General features: G+C 40.3%; 1 protein-coding gene across 4 annotated transcripts in view; it reads left to right on the forward strand.

The window, feature by feature from the left end:
- LOC408358 (RB1-inducible coiled-coil protein 1) overlaps nt 1-16,955 on the forward strand; it is a 39,394-nt gene that overhangs the window by 2,580 nt on the left and 19,859 nt on the right. For 2 of the 4 annotated variants that reach the window (XM_026443629.1, XM_026443630.1), the window contains exons 1-2: nt 1,373-1,461; nt 5,675-5,883. In XM_026443629.1, coding sequence (XP_026299414.1) covers nt 1,388-1,461; nt 5,675-5,883 — 283 coding nt within the window. In that variant the 5' untranslated portion in view covers nt 1,373-1,387. Of the gene's footprint in view, nt 1-1,372; nt 1,462-5,674; nt 5,884-16,955 lie in introns of those variants that run through there. The other 2 variants (XM_391908.7, XM_006566375.3) reach the window with 1 other exon arrangement.

The raw sequence follows: 16,955 nt of genomic DNA on the forward strand, positions 1-16,955 counted from the left end.
AAAGAGCCGGAAATTCACAAAGATCACATTGATCCCATTGATAAAGGAACAACGCTACGATATATTTGTTTCAAATCCTCGCAATTGAATACTCACTCCGAGTGATCCGACCGTACAGCGTTCTATTTGCTTACGAGTAAAAATTCTAACAGGCACGTTCGATATTATTGCCAGATTAAACTCCCTCGTTAAACTCTCGCCGATGGTTATCGGACCGAGGCTCGCTGCTTTGAATGCTGCCCGTTGCGGAAACTCATTTCTTCGAGCGCAAAAGTCCCCTGTATACGCACACATCCTTTCTCGTGGATAGCCGGTTCACACGAGTCGTTTTTTTGCAATAAACAGATCCGCTTCCTCGACCACTACCTCTCTATATCGAATAAATACACGTTAACGCGTCGAAAAGTTGTCTTCTCGCCTCTGCGTGTTTTGTCGAGCCTTTTTTTCTTTTTCTCTCCGCTCCTTTGTGTTTTAATCTTTTTTTTTTTCACCCAAGAAGAACCTTCAAACGGAGGCAACAAACTTGCGCGCGATAATGGAATTCGCGCGTTCTCTCGCATTCTCTCGTATATGCGAATATTTTCAAATATGTAAATATTTCACTTTGAACCTGTACACGCGGCAAACAATCCTCGCTCATTAACTAATAAAGCACTTTTAGCACAATTCTATGAATATTTCTCGTTACTGCACAGATGGATGATTTAATGTCGTTGTTATTTCGCAGTAAGTAACGCTGTTTATATTCCTAACTATACAATACACTCAAGCGTGAAATCCCGTTATTAGAAACACCGTAGAACTCGAGGCAATCTGTTAGGCAACAATATTTCTTATCGAATAATTTCACCGATTCTTCTCTCTCTCTCTCTCTCTTTCTTTCTTTTTAACAAGAATTCGTATTCGAATAATTCCGATGATTCGAAGAACAAATATATCAATTATTATTCTAACGAGATCGATCATTCTCGACAACGAGGGCCGACATTCGTTCGATTTAGCAACACCCTGGAGAGAGAATCGCGAACAACGACACGCGAGGTGTCAAGGATCTCTCGAAGGTGAGCAAATTGCAAAACTTGGTTGGTCGTCTATCGCGGACGAACGTGGGCACAAACAGAGGCCGTGCGCTCGACGCTCTTTTTCCTTCGAGAGGAAGAGAGAGAGAGAGAGAGAGATCTGCATGCGCACAAACAAGTGCAGGTTGTTACGAAAATAGTAATGAAATCTGTGTGTCGTACGTGGGCGACCATTGGCTCGTGCCGCACACGAGTTTGACCCACAGTTTAAGTCGGCCAAGTCCTTTAATGCTGGGTGTATCCCTTGAAACGAATCGAGTTTAAACGAGACCCGGCCCATTTCTCATCTCTTCGAAACGTACGTTTCTATGTTCGTACTATCGTGTACCATTATTCTATTCAACTTCTTCATTGAATCTTTGACGAGGTTGCAGTTAAAGCAGTAAGTCTCTTTTGTCCATCTTTTTAACCGTAATTAATTATCCACATTTCTTTTTTGCAAAGAATTATATATTCCTTTTCTTCGAAAATGTGCAATTTCCCTTCGAATCGAGATAGAATAAGAAGAGATCTCGATGAAAGTAATTTTAGAATTAAGAATCACGATCTTAACGAATCGTGAAAACCTTACAAAATTAATCCGTCCCGATTCGTTCTGACGAAAGTTCCACTAAGCTCCTCGAAGACTAAATGAAACACGTTCTCTTTAACAACGACGGTTGTTAATGAGATTAAGGAGACAACAGAAACCGTATTTATCACGTTCGTTTCTTTCGTTTAACGGCGTTCCTTGCCCTCCATTCGACGAATTGGGAAACGAAAGTTGGAATGGCGGAGCGCGAAGGGGTTAACTTTGGGAACCTCGATCCTGTACAGGATTCCTTTTATTACCTAGCTTCTCGAACTAAACGTTTCCAACGCAAAAGATTATCGATAAACGCTGTGCGGTTGGTGGCCGCCTCGTAAAAAGCCGAACCTCGCCTTTTTCGATAAGAAAGTGGGATACCGAGTAGGTCTGTTCACTTCTTCTCTTTACTGTTCAAATAACGCTCCTCGCAATTATCAGCCGAGATATTGATACACGGAAGTGTACAAGCGCGTGAAAAATTACAACGTTCATTTCCTCCTTCTCTTCGATCCATTTAATTATTCCAAAGGAAGGAAAATGAAATCGAATTTATGGAAAAAATCGTATAGATTTTCCAAGATTTCTAAAAAAAGAGTGACGAACTCCCGTTAACGAACATTGTTAATATAAAATGTAGTATGTTCCTTGAGAAAACTTGTATATCCAAAAACTTTGATTTCTCTGTAGAAGATGGACAAGGGACTCGGCGTGACTCATACCGTAGCCAAACGGAGGGAAAACACGAGGGAAATTTTCCCCAATGCCACTCCCCTTTCTAGCTCTAGTCACAGCGTAGAAATTCAAGAGTACGATGTTGCTCGAATCGAGTCGAATATCGGACGAAAAAAATGTTATCGAAATTACGAATCTGAACTGCGGGTTAAGAAAAAGGCTGCGTTTTCCCTTCGTGCAAACCCGTTTCTGGGAAACGGTTTAACGGGCAGAAACTTTCGTTTCGACTGGATCTAACGCTGGAAACGGTAACGGTGTTAACGGTACGAACGAGCTACCAAGAGGCGGGAAAAGTCGGTGGCGGAACGAGGCTAACGTGAATTAGGGAAATAAAAGCTGCGAGAGCTATCGGGGAACGCGTTTCGTTTTGCAATCGCGTTGTAGCACAACCATTATTCGCGATTAAACCGCGTTACGCTTCGCCTATCCTCGGATGAGCAAGCGGCTGGGCGCTTTATCCAGCGGAAAGAAAGTACGATTCAGGATCGCCCCGATTCCCTTCTCTCCGATCTCAACCAGATCTTTTTATTTATCCATTGCCCAACAACGGCCAATCGATTCTCGGAAACGTTGCCGCTCTCACCTAGATCTTACACAGATCTGTGTGTGTGTGTATATGTATACAAATCTTTGAGTAACGAGAATAAATTTTAGTTTTCGCAGCATTTTCTTGGGAACGGAATTTCGGGACAACGGGCGTGAATACAATTTCCTTGGACCCCGTTGTGGGTCCAGCTGTTATTCCTTCTGCCTCCAACTGTTTGCCTTCGAGCCAGAGTAAATAACGTGGAAATTAACCATCATGATTCAGGCAGAACTGTCTGGACCCTTCGTCAACGCTCATCCCGTCGTTCCCTTTTCACCCACTTCCGCGACTCCCTGCGTTCCTCTCGAACTCTCTTTTTTTTTTCTTCTTCTCCCCCCTCCCCTTCGCAATTAGCGCGCTCGCATACACACGCACACGCACACGCACGTGTTCGATGTCGTCGCGCAAACTCGGTTGAACTCGGGTTGCAACACGAATAGGCAGATAGGCACATCTTGGAAAAGGCGAGACACCTCTCCAATATTTGTGGATTAAGATAGCGCGGTCATCGACCTTGTTCTTCAGAGATAATTAACGATGTGTGTCGATCCACGGTGGCGTGATCTTTTATTCTCGCGCTTTGGTAATTACCAAGTATACGCGAAAGAATAAATTTCTGAGTTGTAATTATAAAGTTCGAGCAGGATTTTTTTCACCTCTCTGTGTATTAAAAAAAAAAAAATTCGATATTAAATTAGCTTTGATGATTTATTTATTCTTGGTTTGATAAATAAGATGAAACGTATGGTGTAATATCTCGAAAATTGTGATAGATAAGAGGTTAAAAAAAAGAATCACAATTGAGGGAAATTTATATTTAATATCCTGTGTATTCGTCGATAATCGAGCCTCTTTATTTAATTAGTCTCATTCGTGCGGATATTTAATTTTCGTTTCAGGCTCATTCATTCCCGGTTTATTTTATACTTTATTCGTTTATAATCATGCGGAAATTTAATGCCAAAAACGAATAATTATTGACCAAAACTCGTCATTATTGTCATCTAAAAAAGAAGAGAAGAGTTAGAGGTTAAAAGGAAAAAGTTGGAGCGCGAGCATTTGAAATTTATTCAAAAGCGGTATTCCTCCTCCGAGTCTCCGTGACAGGTTTCAGAATCACATCCGCTTGAATTATGAAATTCGACGTAACTGGTATAACGTCCGCGGTTTATTTACGGTGGCGCAGCATCCGTTTTATCCGGTTTCGAATTTTATTCCCCTCGAACGAAACGCATCGCAGGCCATAAATTGCGCGCGTAAAAGGAATTGGGACGAGTGGAGCCGCCATCGACACCCTCGCCAAGGTTAAATAACGGATAAGGAGGCGCTCTTTTGTCGAGGATACGACGCGATGCGCATTGCGTGTTAATTACGAAAGGACTGGCGGAGAAGGAACGATTCGTGTCGTATATTGACTCGTGTCGAATATTTATACTCGAATACGCTCGTTCGAAAATAATACGAAATAACGAAAACAAACTTGCGATACTTGCGACTCGTTCGCCCTGGACGCGATGAATAAATACGTTTCCTATATATAGAGAAAAATAACATGCGATGTTGAGCGATTCGAATCGTTGCAAGAGGAGAAAGAAACGTCGTTTGTTTCTAAAAGGAATAAAAATAAAACGATCGTAGGAAAGAAAAAAATTAAAGGAAACGATAATAACGATTGGCTGTAATAATTCAATAATTTTTAAATTACAATTGAATTGTTGTCGAACGATCGACCCCTCCTTCCTTCCTTTCTTTCTTCCTTTCTTTCTTTCTTTCTTTCTTTTTTCTCTTCCACGTTTGTAAACCTGTTTAGCATTTTATCGTTCGCCTTTATGAATATCGCCTTGACATAATTGCCACGATCGTAGCTTGCACTTTTATCCTTCTTGGACCAATCGAATTACACGCCAGACCTTTTCGTCGCGCTTCACAAATCAATCCTCCTCGTTATTTATCTTTTCCTCGAATGGAAACGGAATGGGAACTAGAGAGTGGTTACACTCGAGATCGAAAGTAGGCGATCTATCCGCCTCTTTCTTCCTTCCCTTCTTTCTTTTTTCTCTGCCGAACGAGAATCACGGAAACGTCATCATCATCCACGGCAATTACTGTATCCCACTCTGCGTGGCTCTCGTTCTAAAAACCAGGTCGCCGTAAAAGTTGAACGGTGTTTCCCGTGCTGTTTTTCTTGAACAAGGCGGTTCGGAATCTCCCCGTGCCAGATACCCGTTCAGCTACGCAGAAGTCTTCCAAGTTTCCCCAATTACTTTCGTTGCCTCCTCCAAGAGCTGCAGCTCCTCTGATACGGCCACGGATAATCTTGACCTTAATCACGGCATCGATGACGCCGAAGCTGTACGACTGCCCCGCTTTATCATAGAATTTATCATGTAAGAAAGATCGTGTATCCAAAAATTAATAACACTTTGTATCGAATCAATCGAGGAAGTTCAATCTCTGCTGATTTATCTCGATATAGAACCACTTTTGAGAATCTTTGGATTCTTGAATCTCGAAAAATGTTCTAACCATATTTTAACAAGTTCATGAATTTTAAATTAGTTTTAAGAGAATCTGATAGAGTACCGTTTTAACGACTACTCGATCCTTTTTCTTTTTTTCTTTTTATTCTCCTTCCCAGGCAGAGAGAGACCGGTTGGCCACTATAAGCTATAACTATTAACACGATTTCTTTTTCTGTTTTCTGCGCAGTGTCGCCCAACTGAAGGAAGCGATCGAGAGGGAATGCGGCGTGGTCTCGGCGCACCAGGTGCTGCTGATGAGCGGAGGCGAAAGCCTGGAACCAACCGCGCGTGTGTGCTCCTACTCGGCCGGAACCGACACGAATCCGATCTATTTGTTCAGCAAGGCCGCCATTGAGAGCCACCTTCCACCCACGCCGAGCATAGATTACGGTTCCGGTGAGTGACGAGCTTCTTCACCTGTGAATTTTCTTCAACCCCCTCACCTTTTTTCATTTCCTGCCTCCTTCTCTCGTCTCCGTACTTTGACTTTTACACCTTTTCCTTCTTCGAGATTCTTGAGGTGGATTTTGTTCCCATGATCCGTGCAATTAATAATAAAATTTGAAATTAAAGATTGCAAATGCTATGAGATTTCAAATTCGTTCTTTCGAGATTCAGAATCGTATCTCGTGTGGAGGAGAAGAAAAAAAAAGATAACTGGTTTCGTTGATCGAGAATCGTGGTTTTTGCGTCAGTTTAGCGAAGATAGCTGTCTCTGTCAACCTCGCCTATGATACAACGGACGAGTCGTGGATTATTTTTCACTCGATCGAAGGAGGATGATAATTATATTTCGATCGAATCTCGTTACGATCACGTCGATATGGCGTTTACCGTATGCGGTGGATCGTGGATCGGAACGCGAATATCGACCGAGGCTAGCTTCGATGAATGGCGATGTTTCGCGTGTCCAATGGCGCGAAGCTTTGTTATAACATATTCCTCGTCGTTTGGAACGATAGAGGGAGATGGAGGATTTTCGATTTTTAACAAAGAACTTCCGAGATTTAGCTGTTCATTTTCGGGTGGAATATTCGAGCGTTAAATAAAGATACGTTCCATCTCTTAGTTTTAGTTTCGTTTTTCTCGTTTTCTCTTCAAATCGAATCTCGTTAAAAATAGAGACAAACGCGTTTCGGAAATCCCCATCCTGTTTATCCATCGAATAAATTGCCCCAACAAGTCGCGCAATTCGAGGCGAAATAAAATAAGAAAGAATACCGCTATTCTTCCTCCGTTTCGTGCAACGATGTGTCTCAAATCGCGCCCCTTGCCCGTCTAGACGCCCGCGGAATCGGGTCGCCATCTTGTCTCTCTCTCTCCATCTTCTGATCCCGTCTCGACGCCTCTTTCCAACGCGTCCACGAGCGTCTCGACGTCCGTAACCGGCGCGAGCGTTAACCATGGCGATCCCCCTCCCCCTCCCCGTGTACCGTTAAGTCGTTAACCGCGTGTTATTCCACGATCCTTACGATCTCATCCATCGAAACCTCGAATCGTGCAACTTCATCGGGAAATTGTATGAAACTCGAAGCGAATTAAATAAAACGATGATAAGATTGTCAAGATTTCTTTGGGTTTCGATTCTTTCGATTCTTAGATTCCTTCCATCGTCTTGGTAATCGAATTCGAAGGTTAAATTTTACTTTGACGATAGTTTTGATATTATTTTTCTTAATGAGAGCATCGAAGCGATGAATTCTACGTTTTGAATTTCGACGATTTTCAATGAGAGTTAAGAGTACATGGATTGCGTTCGAATCGGGACTCTTTCGCTAAAAATCTATAGAAATGTCGCTAACGACGTTGCGCATTCTTTTTTTCCACGTTTATTTCTCTCCAACAAGCGGAATAAAAAATGAGATACCGGTTATATTATTATATTGGAAAATAAATAAAACACGAGAGAGTTAACGCTTCGTTCGTCGAACGAACGTTCATTCCTTTTCGTTCCCCGTAAAATCGATTTCTTCTAAAGGCACTTTCCTATCCCATCCTCTTATCGTGCCCACCTCGGATTTCGCGCGGCAATTCACGTCCCACGTAAACCGCAGACCGACTCGGTCTATCGCGATGCGCCTCGCGTTCACCGTTTCCACCGGTCCCTGAAATAACGATCAAGTTCGCTCTTATCGCTCCCACTTTCGATTTTCGCAACGAAACGCGGCGACAACGGCTACGTGCCATCCATCGTCAGCCGACTTACTTCCTTCTTCGATTCATTCCTCGTATTGAACATGATCGAACGAACATTCCTACAATTTTTCCAATTTAGAAATATTCTATTGAATATTTTCTCTTACTTGCGGATATTGAATAATCGGACAAAAATCATCATCCTTCGTTTATTCTTCGTTCTAAGAAATTTTATGTTTTTGAGAAATGTAAAGTATTTGCTTTTCTTTCCTTTTATGTCGTAATTTAATTTTCGTGTCAAAAATAGGATTTTTTGCAAATGTATGGATATCGATCGAAGATTAATTCACCAACAATTATTCTTCGTTTACCGTTATCCTTCATTCGCAAGGTATTTCTATTTGACTTTGGTATCAATTTAATCCTCATATCAAAATTTTCCACGAAATATACGATTTTTCTTAACATATAGATATCGATCGAGGATTAATTCGTCAACAATCATCTCTCCTTTACCTTTATCCTTAGATTTATTCGAACGCAATTCCTACTTGATTTTGGTCAATTAATCTTCATATTAAAATTTTTCATGAAATATACGATTTTTTGCGAACATATGGAAATCGATCAAGGATTAATTCGCCAACAATCAGTTTATCTTTATTTTTCGATTCATTCGCAAGGTATTCCTATTTGATTTTGGTGTCAATTTAATCCTCATATCAAAATTTTCCACGAAATATACGATTTTTTGCAAACATATGGATATCGATCGAGGATTAATTTGCCAACAATCATCTTTCGTTTACCTTTATCTTTCGATTCATTCCTACTTAACTTTGATGTCAATTTAATCCTCGTGTTAAAATTTTCCAATTATTCGAAATATCCAATTTTTCTTAATACATGGATATCGATTAATTCGCCAACAATTATTTCTCGTTTATCTTTATCTTTTTCATTCGGTATTTATATTGACTTTAATGGCAATTTAATCCTCACATTAAAATTTTCCACGAAATATATTTTTTGCAAACATATGGATATCGATCGAGGATTAATTCGCCAACAATCAGTTTACCTTTATCCTTCGATTCATTCGCAAAGTATTTCTACTTGACTTTGCTGGCAATTTAATCCTCGTGTCAAAATTTTCCAATCATTCGAAATATCCAATTTTTCTTAATACATGAATATCGATTAATTCGCCAACAATTATTTATCTTTATTCTTCGATTCATTCGCAAGATATTCTTACTTGACTTTGGTATCAATTTAATCCTCGTATGAAAATTTTCCAATTATTCGAAATATCCAATTTTTCTTAATACATGAATATCGATTAATTCGCCAACAATTATTTATCTTTATTCTTCGATTCATTCGCAAGGTATTTCTACTTGACTTTAGTGTCAATTTAATCCTTGTGTCAAAATTTTTCAATTATTCGAAATATCCAATTTTTCTTAATACATGGATATCGATTAATTCGCCAACAATTATTTATCTTTATTCTTCGATTCATTCGCAAGATATTCCTATTTGATTTTGGTGTCAATTTAATCCTCGTGTCAAAATTTTCCAATCATTCGAAATATCCAATTTTTCTTAATATATGAATATCGATTAATTCGCCAACAATTATTTATCTTTATTCTTCGATTCATTCGCAAGGTATTCCTACTTGACTTTGGTGTCAATTTAATCCTCGTGTCAAAATTTTCCAATTATTCGAAATATCCAATTTTTCTTAATACATGGATATCGATTAATTCGCCAACAATTATTTATCTTTATTCTTCGATTCATTCGCAAGATATTCCTACTTGACTTTGGTATCAATTTAATCCTCATATGAAAATTTTCCACGAAATATCCAATTTTTCTTAACACATGTATATCGGATTAATTCCTTCCTTTTACCTTTATCGCACAATTTCCATTCCGAAACGAGGAGAGGTACGGTTGGAAGGTTAACGACAAATTGATCGAAACCGTTACACTTCCTTCGGGCGACACAACATAGTTACACAACAGAGATGTTTTATTGGCTGAATTAAAAGGGTCACGATCAGAAAACGGAAGGTTTCCATCTTTCGCATGCATCTTTCGCTTACGTAAAGCGTTCATCGGCGAAAACAAAATTTGCATCTCCATGAATATTCTCCATAAATTCTCTCCGGATACCCATCGTACCCTTCTTTTCCTCTTTTTTTTCGTGCGGTTAAGCAGCAAAGCGTCTCGAATCGCAGGGAGGACTCCCTCCTTCCCCCCTCCTCTCCAATTTAAATCTCTCCTCTCCTCCGATCCTTCCCTTTCGAGCGAGAAACTCGGACGAAACGCAGGCACGACGAGAGATAGGCGCTGCCCGTAGACGCAACAAGACTTTGACCCGCGTCAATGGGCAACTCGCGGCCAACTTTGACCCGATTCCTTTATGTCCGACGGATAACGATCTCGTTTCTTTGAGAAACGTCACCAACGAACTGGCCGCCTCGTCGAACTGGGTCGACGCATCGTTTCCTCGGCAAAATTGCTTAATCGCCGGCACGCGGTTGAAAGAATCGAAAGACAGTCGAAATTTCGCTCGCGATATTGCTATATCCATGGATATAGTTTAGGTGAAAGGGAAAAAAACGTGGCGGGAAGTCGCGTTTCGAAATCAGGCTGAACGGAAATTAGGATAGGCGAATTTTTAAACGGGGGAAGGAAGTGGGTCGGTTTAATGTTATCTTGTTGCGCTGCCTAGTTCGAATAATAACTTGCATCCATGTATCCGAGCGTCTTGTTAAAGCGATTCTCTTCTTCTTCTTTTTTCTTGAAAATTGAAACTGTTTCTCTCTTTCTTTTTTATAGCGACAAATTTCTGTTTCGTGAAATCGAAGGAAAGAAAGAAAGATGGAAACGATTATTAAGACACGAATAATCTCTTTCTCCTTGTTTATTCCTTCGTGACCACGTTTTCTTAAAGCCGATATTTCAAGAGTTCGGGGACACGGCTATCGATCCTGTTTCAAGGGTGCAATGACACGCGTGTAAAACCTTCGTCCGGCAGTGAAATTGATTGATCGATTCTCGAATATTTCTCTCTCTTCTCCATTGTCGAGTATCCTTTCTTCCATCGCTTTTGGAATTACGAGTGAATCAAATACGATTCTCTCAAACTCGAGAGTGTTTAACTTTAAGCGATCGAGAAACGAAAGGAAAACGTCTCTTCTTTCTCCCCCGATTATACATGCGATACGCGAATAGCAGCACACGTGCCCGATAGATAAAAGTGTAGAAAAATATACATGTTTCTTTGCCTCGACAAATTTTTAATTACGAGCTCGAGCCATTACAAACACACACACCGATACGATAATCGCGTAAAGCAATGACATAACAGGTTACGAGAGAGAGAAAGGAACAGCGAGTAGATAAGGAAATTGCTGGAGTAGCGATTCGAGTAGAATTTCGCTACTTTGTATCGATATGCAACGATTTCTCTCCATCTCATTTCGAACTCTTATCGGGAAGAAGAGTTTCCTGGAATCGAACCGAGTTCATTTTCATAACGTCTCGTGCGTTCGAATATCCAACGTTACATAACCATCAAGAGGATCAATCTATAAAGTAAGAGTTAACAGGTGGAACGTTTATTTCTCTCGTAGGCAAGAATGATTTTTTCATCAATTTCCCTCTAATAAATAAATTTGTATCATTCGACTATTTATCCTCGAGGAATGATGATCTGGAAATAAGTGTGGATCGGAGCATTATCGTGGGACGTGTCTCGTTGACCAAAGGAGAAGAAGAGGAAGAAGGGATCGTTGTGTTTGCAAGGAGCGGTCAGTTGTCACGATCTGCATACAGTTTAAATGCTGGACTGTCTCACGGTCTATCTATGCCATGCTTACGTTTCCACCGTCAGCTGACGATTCGACACGCGAGCCTGTGTCGTCGCTTGGCCGTGTACCGGCTGCAAGCGTTCGAGGAAACGCGGCGGTTTTCGTTAGAGGATGGGACAGCTGCGCACGGATGAATCGGATCTACCCGAAGGTAGAGGAGGAATGTAACAGGATGTGGGTTTGGGGAGAAAGGAATATAAACTGCTTGTGAAAACGTTTTTTCTCTTTTTATATCCGGCTAATTGTGTCATTTCTGCTAATGAACCATCGCTCGTTTTATCACCGTGATAAGTGTTATCTTATATAATAACGCTCATAAATTAGAAATTCTCCGAAAAAAGGAAAAAATTGTATTCTCTTTTCTGGGGAAGGGAAGATTAAAAATAATTTCGTATCGATGAAACGAATGATTATATGTATCTACTTGTCATCGATGATTGTTTATAAGCAAAGAAATTGCTATGCCACTGTGTGTACAATGGTGCTTGAAACTCGAGATATTCGAGTGGGACAATTTCGTTTCGTTCGGACACGGGCGGTTGCCGTGTTTGTTTACGTTTGAGCTAAGGTGATCTCTAAATCGAGCATCAGGTTTCGCATTCGAGGTCGTTCGAGGCAACGATTCCTTATACCTTACGTATCTTAATCCCGTTTCATCGTGGCAATTGACGGACGCTCGTCCCTCGAAGAAGAATTGAACAGGCGAGGAAAGAAAGAAAGAAAGACAAGAAGAGAAAAGAATACTTACGTAAATCCTACGTGTATAAATTTTAATATATTCGCCGCTGGAGGATCTTAAAAAGTCATCGAACTCCACTCGATGCCGAGCCTCTGTACAAACAAGAACAAATACCTCTTTATTCAAACGAGAGAGAAAGAAAGAGAGAATACGGGCAAAGATCGCTCGAATGAAGAGGAAAAATTCTTTCCAACTTTATTCCACTTGGGAATCTTGGGAGAGCGAAAATGGCGGCGAGAAAAGTTCGATTCGGACGAACAGAAGGAAGAAGAAGGCTTGGCCATCGTTGATATCTTTTCTCGGCCATTGGATTCAATTGGCCGTCAGCTGACTCGCCTCGGGATGCGCGCGAAATTGGATTCCTTCTTTCTCTCGATGGAAACGTCGTGGGCTGGCTCGCCTCTGACCCCGCGTCCCCATCTCGATAACAGTACGTGAAAACGCACGGAGGTTGGACGGAAGTCCGTTCGGACCCCTGGGTCTTTTATTCCCGCTGGCCTTGAATTAATTTATCACTAGCGACGCGTGGACGAGTCCTCGCGACGGGTCTTTGGCCTGCTCGAAACTTTCGAACGGATAATGATCGGTCAGGTGAGGGATCCAAGTCGAGGTTTCGGGCCATCCGTGGAATGATAAATGGATCTGATTGGATACGTTGTCTTTGCTCTTCCAATTTGAGCAGGTGTTACGTAAAGAAAAAAAAAGAAAGAAAGAAATATATTCTTTAGAATTATAATATTGAAATTATATTCTTATTATCTGTTATCGCGTGATAAATTGCGATATTTTTAAAATACTATTTTTTTTGTTATATATATCGTTTTGAATTTTAAATTTCAATTGTTTAAAATTAGACGCTTTATGTAATCGTGTCGTCTAATTACATTCGAATGTCGCGCCTGTGTTGTGTTAACTAGTCAGTGACATTTAAGAAGAGGGACAATTACAACGTCTGAAGGAGTTTCCCGGTTGAATAAGACGAAGGTGACACGTTATTATTGAAAGAGACCAGACAGATTATCTTGAATTCCTTCCGAACGGAAAGGCGCGTTCAAACTGTGCGACATCTGGCGAACGTTGTTCGGATTTGGCCTAAGAATAGAATTCCAACTTTCCTTCTTCTTCTTCTTTTTTCGAAGGAAAGCTTTTCAGGTAACAGTTTTACGCTTTCGAACAACCGTGGAAGGACAACGATAAATCCTTGCAACCCCATTTTCCCTTTTCTCCCCTTCCCTACTAACGAGTTTTCGAGGTTTCGAATTTTCCCCGGGACACGTGTTTCTACTCGGCGAACTAGAAACTATTTTTCCATACTTCGAGGAAATACTCTCCATCCTTGAAGGATGGATACTCTCGAGAATTTTAAATTTCTTCCAGGATGTTGTTCGCGTCCTGGAAAGAAAAGATCATTCTCTTCGAGGATCGTCGACGCGGAATTTCGTGGAATTTCGCGAGGGAGAGAAACGAGTCGCGGGATAATGGATTCGCCTCGGTTTGAATAATGCAATCCGCGCGGACCAATCGATGGGCAAGAAGAATGCCACGTTGGGCTCGTTTAGAAAAGCGAATATCAGCGTGCTGCGTGCACTTGACCGAAGTAGCTCGAGCACTTGGAACCGATTTCTATCTGCCCTTCCATCATACCTTCCTCTTTGTTCCGATTCGTGGGATCTATCAAGTGTTTCAAGTCGACGACTGGTCCTCCTTCTTTTCGCATTCTTCTTTCGACGAGGCAAATTAAAAAAAACGTAAGCGAACGACGAGATTTGTTTGAAAGACCGTGGAAGAAGCTTTCTTAAACGTTTAGATTCAATAATCCTTCGATAATCCTTTCTTTACAGATTAAATTATATACCGCGAAAAATTATAATTAAAAGAAAGAAACAATTTTCCCGTCGATTTCTTTTTTTTCTTTTCGAAGGAAAAGGAGAGAATATTCGAGATTCGAGCGTTAGATCGATTAGAAACTGAATTGGTGAATCATATCTCGAACGAAGTAATTAAAAATAATAATTTCCTCGTCGATTTTTCTTTTTTTTTTTCAAAGGAAAGAGAAAGAATCGGGAATTCGCATGGGTCCACGCTTGATTAGAAATTAAATTGGTAAAAATCGCGAATAATAGTTAAGAAAAAACCGATTTTTCTTTCGAAGGAAAATCGAGAGATCCACACTTGAACGATTATTATTCGAGGATGAACGATTTTATTTCCTTCTCCCCTTTTCATCCCCTCGACGATCGATCCTCGCCATCCTTTCCTCTCTAATCTCTCCTCCTCGACTCTCTCTCTCTCTCTCTTTCTCTGCGCTGTAAACACGGTAATCTGTGGATACATGTTCGTAAACAGCGGTACGTGGACATTCACACGAGCCAGATATTATTCGACGTGTTATTTCGTCCCTATCTTCGCGTTCGCGGAACGAGTTTCGCGATAGCGGGTTGATATCTGCTCGTAAAAGCTTGGGAATAAAAAAAAAAGAAAGAAAAAGGGAGAAGGCTGACCGGGGGGGGGGAGGGGAAGGGGTTTAATAAATCTCTCCGTTCAACGACTCCTCCGTTTTATCGGGATTCCATGCCAGAAACTCGCGGTGCGTGCGTAACGAAAAAAAGGAAAGGGAAAATTTTGTATAAATCGTGGACGAAATCCTTCGATTCCTCTTCCTTTCCAATTCTTGTCAAATTGAACTTGAATTTTCTTTTCGAAGAAGGAGGGAATGCCTAATTTTCATAGAACGGAGATGGCCGCTCGTAGTTAATGGTTTCAGAGAGAGATGTATTGTTGTTCGACTCGAACGCAATGGCGGTAGTCATTAATTTTAATTTTCCTTATCTCCTTATGGAAAAGAGGTATTTGAATATTACGTAAGGAAAAAAAAAAAAAAAAATTTCATTGCGAATTCAGAATCCATTCATTTCTCTCTCTCTCTCTCTCGCTCGCTCGCTCGCTCGCTCGCTCTCTCGCATACGTCGCATCTACGCAAACGGCGTGGCTAGATAACTTGTACTATTGGTTAGTTTTTTCTTTTTTTCTTTTTTTTTTTTTTTTTTTTTTTTTTACTTTGCAGTCCTTGGAACGACGCAAAGCGCAACTGCAATTATTACGTTCATCGTTATCGTGACTGCTCGCGCAGTCTAGTTGCATAGACGCGTATATTCACGTGTACACACACACACATACGATTCCAGACACGTTTCCTTCTCGGCCCATGATTTCGTCTACGTTCGGCTATTTTCGGCTGTGAAATATCTCACGCGCGATACGTATCGATGCGATACGCATCCTTCTCTCTCTCTCTCTCTTTTTTTCAATCTTCTCGCGTGATCTCGTCTAAAAACTCGATCGTGTAAACTCGATTTAACGATCCGAATAAATTTACGCTCGTTAACGTAATTATCTACAATTGTGTCGGTGGGTATGGAACCGGTTCGGCTGATTACTGGCCTTTGTTTCGAGATTATTTACCGCTTAATTTGCATTTTATTACGAAATCCTTGCCGACTGACAAAATTCCTCTTTTTTTCCTTTTTTTTTTGTAATCGTAATTAAGAGTCGTTCCACTTGGATGACTTTTCCCGTAAATCCGTGAAATAGGATGAAATTTCGATAATTCGATTTCTTCGCGTTCGATGAGAAGAGATTCCTCGATTTTCGAAACAAGTGTTCGTTCGTTGATAAATTATTATTATTATTACGCGAAATTAAAAATTTCTTTGTATACGTGTTTTCTAACGTGTTTTTTTTTTTTTTTTTTTACAAATATGCTAAACAACAATCAGTTATATCAATTAACCGAAAACAAGATTTATCTAATCATCGGTTCGCTTCGGTTTAACTATCCGGTTTTCGGACGTCATGAGCGAAATTTTTTCAAAGTTTTTTTCTCTTTTTTTCTACTTACCATTCGATAACTATTATTATGTACATTCGTAATGCAATGTATTCCCCTGCCAATGACGAAACTTTGGTAAAATTCGAAGAATTTTTACAATTATTTTTGAAATATCGATGCGCGATAAAGAAAATGGTAATAACAGTTGATACCGTTCCTTGAAAAAATAAAAAAATAAGAAAAAAGAAAACATATATATATACGCAATCATTTAACGAAGTCGAATATCGTTTTCAGAACGATTATTCGAGAATTCTCAGCCCTTGAACTCTTCCATCCGAGGTCGCGTTCCATTCTGCAAAAATCTGCTTATCGTTGCGGACCTTTCGATATTTTATTTTTTCGACCGCATCGTCTCGATCTACCCGAAAATTTCCAGAAAACATCCTTGTAAAGCTAAGCTCCTTTCCTGACCAATGGCCAAGATCCAGGAAAACAATGGCACAAATTTCCAACGAGAGATACACGCATCTTACGCGACGCCTCTGTTATTTCGTATTTTTTCATCATCGTTTTTTTTTAGAAGCGTAATAATCTTTCACTCGATGTGTTAGTCATTACAGGCGAGTTTCGAAAAATCAGTTATCCAAGAGAAGATTGTTTCTCTATTCAATACGATAAATAATATCCTAACTTCCTAACTACAACTATTATTTAATACGTATTGTCTCCATTTGAAAAGGAAATTTCAACTGACACTCCAACACGCTCTAAATAATAAAGAAAGAATAGAATAAATCAAATCTCGATCACGATTTCGCCTTTTCCGGATACCTGTTTTCCCTCACACACGCGAATACGCGTGGCGTTGGAC

The sequence above is a fragment of the Apis mellifera genome, linkage group LG11, assembly GCF_003254395.2.
Source record: "Apis mellifera strain DH4 linkage group LG11, Amel_HAv3.1, whole genome shotgun sequence".
Classification (NCBI taxonomy): domain Eukaryota; kingdom Metazoa; phylum Arthropoda; class Insecta; order Hymenoptera; family Apidae; genus Apis; species Apis mellifera.